General features: G+C 39.6%; 1 protein-coding gene across 7 annotated transcripts in view; it reads left to right on the top strand.

Moving 5' to 3' along the window:
• Positions 1-6,000, top strand: part of DOCK10 (dedicator of cytokinesis 10) — a 2,344,342-nt gene that overhangs the window by 1,760,720 nt on the left and 577,622 nt on the right. For all 7 annotated transcript variants that reach the window (XM_044070265.1, XM_044070268.1, XM_044070269.1 and 4 more), the window contains exon 29: positions 4,032-4,115. In XM_044070265.1, coding sequence (XP_043926200.1) covers positions 4,032-4,115 — 84 coding nt within the window. The remainder of the gene's footprint in view (positions 1-4,031; positions 4,116-6,000) is intronic.

Here is a 6,000-nt window from a genome sequence, read left to right as displayed (position 1 = left end):
ATTGCCCACTGCTGTGAATATCCCCTTTGTCTGGTACACTGGCACTAGAATGCTTATTCTGCAATCACCTGTGATATGCCTGTCCTGCCAAACTGCAATGAGTACCTGCAGGAGCTATTTCTTCCTTAATGAAACAAACATCATTCTCATATCTACTGTTCCTTCTTCTGAGCCTGTCACTATCCCTAACTTCATTTTCTTTAGTGCACTTTATACTTCTTCTAGGGAGGATTCTCTTTCTTATTTCATTGCAGACTTTGTGTGCAGTAATACAGTTTTTTTTTTCATTCAGATTCTTCTTGAAGCATTACTTCCATTTGTCCTTGATGTCCCGTGGACTGGTGAGCAGATTATAGTTGGCATTGCTGATGAATGGCACCTACCAACTAGTCATTGTCACTCTGTTGCTTCACATTCTGAAGGAATTTCTTTGTGCCATTTGCTTAGTCACTTTCCAGAAGCTGGTACAGTTTCTCTGACATCTTCTTTGCCATTGTGACTGCTCTTTTAGCCACTTTGTTAGCCAACCATTATTTCTTCTTGGCATGGTCCATCTTTTATATCATGCACTTCTTCCTGTACTTCCTCTTTGATAACGTCCTAGACATCTGCATTCCATAAGCAGCTTTCCTCTGTATTTTATTCCCAAGCCTGGCTTGACCACATATATGTGGGGTCATTTTTTCACACAATGTTTTGAGATGCTGTCATTTTTCTTTGAGTCCACTTATTTCCTCTACGTCTTAATGTGATTGACCCATGAGAATTTCCTTGAACTCCTGTGTTTTCATTTAAGTCAGCCTCCAGGTCTTCAGCCAAGTCTCATAGGTTCATAGGTAGGTTCATAGGTAGGTACTAGGCTATCGGCCCAAGGGCCTACGTAAGCCTAGCCAACAATCTGTTGATCTTAGAGCCTTCTCAGAAAATCATGCATAGCTGATTGTGGCCACAAGTGGTTTATGCTGAGTGGTGACTGTTTCACTACAGATCACTTTACAGATTCTGATTTGACCACAATGTTCTTTCCTACTTAGGAGGAAGTCTACCTGGGTTGCATGCTGACCATTGTATGCAATCTTATGACCGTCTTGTTGCCAAACCATTAAGTATTTGTCAGACAGAAGTCTAGAATGTCATTTCCTTCATTATTCTCGTTGCCCTAACCATGTCGACACAGCCATTCCTCAGATCATGTTCTGTCTTATCTGATTTGAACATTTAGGTCCCCCATTATCAACACCAGTTCATTTTGTCCCTCTTTGTTGATGAAGTTCTGCAATTGCTGCCTGAATACCCTCTTTTCCTGTCAGTTGCAGTCCATCTATGCAGCACAGGCTGAGATCATGAAGTCACTCCTCTGTCCTTACACTGTCTTCTGCCACTGGTCTGCTAATTATTCTGATTACATCCGTCACTGTCTTCACAAGACTCACTTTCATCACACTTCCCTTACTATTTGTAGTTCAGCCTCCTCCTCCTAAGTAGCAGACTCTGGATCCCAGGCCAAAGCACCTCACTGCACTCTTCTTCTACCTCATTTATTAGATATACGGAATGGTCAGTCTCCTCTTTACCTTTATGTCATACACATCCAGCCTGTATTCTGTCACCAAACCTGTATTCATTGTAGCAATCCATAATTATTATTTTTTTTCACGTTTGACATGCAGCGTCTGCTCAACAGATCTATTCCACATAAACTTTTATGGATAACTGTATATTAACTGGCCAGCAGCTTATTAGCTCAGAACTGCTAGGCATATTGCAGGCACATACTTGCAAATGAAGGCAAGTAGATCTCTTCCCACATTTAGTATGGGTTCCTGGCATAAGTACTGTCCTCAACTCACTTAAAAACAGAAAACACCACTGCCTTCTTGCCAATGTTAGTCAATGTGAACAAATCACCTAGAGTCAAATTTTACATTCCCATGTGGCTAGTCCTGACAATGTGCATGTTCTCCTATGTAGAGGATACTGTGCATCACATGTCTAAAGTGGTTGTTCCACGTGACTGTTCACTAATGAGTTATCGTGTAATTTTTTTTTTTTGGCAGATCTCTCAAGTTCAGCTGTGAGGGATTGGTGTGAAATCAGTTCTTTCTAATCTTAAGGTTAAAAGGGTATATATCACATAGTTGAAGTGTCAAAACTTCGACAATATAAATATTGAACCCAAAATTTCGAAAACTTAAAACTCCGAACACTCAGAACAGCAATTTTTCCCCGGGGAAAAAATAGCTGTTCCAGTACACAATGCAGAAACACACGAACACTACATACTGTTTCTAATGTGGGGGACTTTGCCCCCCACACCCCACTACTTAAATATACCAACTCCTAGATCGCAACACAGTGGAGGAAATGGCAAAGCCACTGAAACAGCCCACCAAATTTTTTCCCTGGGAAAGAATTCAATGTTCCGCTGCTTCGTTATTTTTAGACTTCGAACTTCCCAGTTTGATGTTTCAGCGTTCGGACATTTGAGCGTTCGGACATATGATATAGACCCGGTTAAAATGTGTCTATATTATATTCTCAAAAGCTGTAAACAGCGTAAGCTATCTACAGCAAAAATGCCGTGCAGAGAATTTGCTATTGTGGGGGGCTGCACCCCCCACACCCCCCCCCCCCAGTAATTATATATACCAAATCCGAGATTGCAGTACAGTGAGGAGAGGGCAAATTTTTCAATGTTCACTGTAGTGCTATCTCACTATTTACAGTTTGCTGCACAGCATTTTCGCTGTAGATAGCGTTGGCTGTTTACAGCTTTCGAGGATATAATAGAGACCCGGTTAAAGCACCCAGGTGGTTTTGGGGAGGTGAGAAGAAACCTCATTTGGGCATGAGAAAACATGCACATAGATAATGAGAAGACATCAGGGTCAAACCTGATGTGACAGAAGGATTTTAACCATTGCCACATCATGTCTTCCATGACATCATAACTAATCACTCCTTCCTGTATTGTATGGCACATGATGTCATTTAAGTACCACAAGGTGATCAGGATGCTAACACCTGGACTGGTGACTTGCAGGATTTTACCTCAAGTTACATAATATGTGCACTGATTTGCCATACTTTTTCAATCAGCTTACACAGTTTGTACATGAGTTAGGTGATTCCGTGGACTGGATCAGTTTTTCAAGGTAGAAGCACTGTAACTACATTGTGTGGTGGCGGATGACATACACTGAAGAAGTGTGGCAGTAGAGTCATCCCTGTCTTACCACTCAACTGTCCAGACGTTTGCAGATGTCTCATATTTTGCCTGTTTTTGCCCTATCCTGTGTAAAAATATTCGATTTTCTGGGTAATCACTGTTGATTACAGTCACTCAATAGTACAAGACATTCGGGTTTCACATCTTACTATTTAGAAAATGTTTGTTGATAGAAAACCTGTTGTTCTCTTAACCTTTTTTAAGTGAAATACAGTAATATTTAAAAATATTCCTCATTTTTGGTTATTGTGCCTCCTCCCACCAATTAATTTTAACTTTTACGAAAATTTTTGAGAAAACAAGTTGGAAGGTACAATCCCTTTTGATGAAAAACCCGTATTAGAGAAAGTGCTCACCAAGGCTATTGACAGTGTGATTCTAGTATGATTTTTATGAATTATAGACTAGCCTGCCCTTGAAGTGGAATAGAGGAAAACTAAAATTATTATGATGAAAAGTAGGACTTTCCCTATAGTATTTCTCCTTACTTTGTCTAGTAAAAGCAAGAGAGCTAACTTATAAAGATAAACTTTATTTTGCAAGATGGACATATGTGCAACTGGTATACATTTTAGAATAGCATGTTTTTAATTTCTGATCTAGTCTGTAGATATATTTTTCCATTCTTTGTATTTTTTATGTCTTTATTATGAAGAATACCTTAGCAAGCTTATTTAAAGCAGCGGTTTATTTTTTCACTTACTTGTAAGTCAACCTTCATTTTTGCTCATTAGCAAGCATGTTTCTAGGAAATTAAATTTTAATTTTATTATATGTATCTAACAAAAATATATTTTTTTAGCGTTGTTTTACATTCATGGATCGAGGATTTGTACTTACGCTCATTAGCAGCTACGTAAACATGTTTGGGCCTGGAGATTGCAAGGTAAGCCACTGAATGATCTTTATCTAATTCTATTTTATAGTATTAAGGACTTTTCATATGACAAATACTTTGTGATTGGTTAGCAACTGCTTCTAGGACAGGAGAGGACTACAGCAGTAAAGGTATAAAATATCCCATGCATCCTGTGTATTTAAAGGTAGTTTGGGTGTAAGTTGCAAACTCTGTGTATAATGATACTGCAAGAAAAGCTGCATTTGATGCTTCCAGAAGCAAGACAGTTGCATGTAAGACAATATTCAGTATTCATAGTCATTTGTGATGTATACTGCGGTGGTGGTGCTGTGGTAGCGTTGTCGCCTCACAGTATGACGTTGTCCTGTTCGATTCTCAGCTAGAGCGTCTTCTGTGTGGAGACATGCGTTAATGGGCGTACCTTCATTGAAGGTTGTGCATCAGAGCTGGCAACTCGGCACGTAAAAATCTACTGCCAATCATTAGCGGACCGGAGTTCCGCTGTGGCGACCCCTAATCGGGAAAAGCCGAAAGGCACAACAACATAGTCATTTGTGATGTCTACAAAATGAGTGCAACCTGCCTTGTATAATTTACAAGATCATTCCAGTTCATAACCCCACACAGACACACACACACACACACACACACACACACACACACACACACACACACAGTTGCCACCTAGGATCACTACTGTGTGCCTTAAGCAGTGAGATTTAGAGCACTACATGTGAATTCAGTACTTTGGGGGAAGTCAATGTAAGTGACCTTCCCAGCTGCCTGTTTACAATTTGTATAGTTTGGGACTCATAGACCCCTGAACTATGCAAGTGCAGGATGGGTGGTGGGTCAAGGGTCCAAAGGTGCTAAAGTATCTGACACATTCTTGTGGTGCACACTGGTGCCTTGCAGTGGCAGAAATCCATGGAGGGTGATCACAGCTGCTTCATCCTGTGCATATTACAAGATAGAGTTAAGTCATGGTTTGTATGAATAAGTGGGTATGTGTTTGCTTGTCTAGTGTGTGTGTGTGTGTGTGTGTGTGTGTGTGTGTGTGTGTGTGTGTGTGTGTGTGTGTGTGTGTGTGTGTGTCTGTATACTAGTCCGGATGTCTTTGCACAAATGTGCCTAAATCCACTCTGCTATAGCAGTACAGAGTAAAGGAGTACTTTCAGACAATTACAGTAACACTTATTAGGCTGATGGATAGCATGAAGTAAAGGTCACTTTGTGGTGTGATGTGATAATTAATTTGTCTGTAGGCCATTGTTTTTGCAAGGGTTCAATTCCAGAAGTATGTGATAATATTATTTAATGTTATTTTATATTACTAATATGCATGTGAGTACAAACCTTTTTATCTGAAATTACAAAATGTCACAAACCAAGCAAGAAAAGAAAAAATAGAGAACAGCATTTTGACAGTGGAGCATTAAAGCATTTGCAAACAAATTACAACCCCATAAATGTGAATTATTAAAAACAACATTATCCTGCTTGTCTGTTAATCTTGTTTCTACTCTGTTCTGCTTCCCTTTGACCTTTGCACCACTTTATTGGACAGTGCATGGTAGAATATTTACATGGAGAAACATAAGACTAACACACCATAAAGATGGTCAAACATGGTCCATAGACAGAACTCTTTATATGTCTCTGTCCCTGTGTCCCTCGCTTTCTGCCTGTTCCCCTTTTTTCTCTATCAGTTGTTACTTTTGCATATTGATGAGGTTGCTGGATGTAATGCTCACCTTAGGTGATTTTACAGTTGTCATTACTGTAATGTAGTCTAATGCCTTAATTATCCATTATGTCACTATTGTTGTCCCTGTCCCTTCAGTTGTGTTATTTAAAGTGCATGAATTAGGAGTTTCTATGCGGTGTGCCTAGATAATGCTAAGGTTTATAG

The sequence above is a fragment of the Protopterus annectens genome, chromosome 4.part1 (assembly GCF_019279795.1).
Source record: "Protopterus annectens isolate FY-2018-M chromosome 4.part1, PAN1.0, whole genome shotgun sequence".
In the NCBI taxonomy this organism is placed as follows: Eukaryota; Metazoa; Chordata; order Ceratodontiformes; family Protopteridae; genus Protopterus; species Protopterus annectens.
This window is presented reverse-complemented; position numbering and strand designations above follow the sequence as displayed.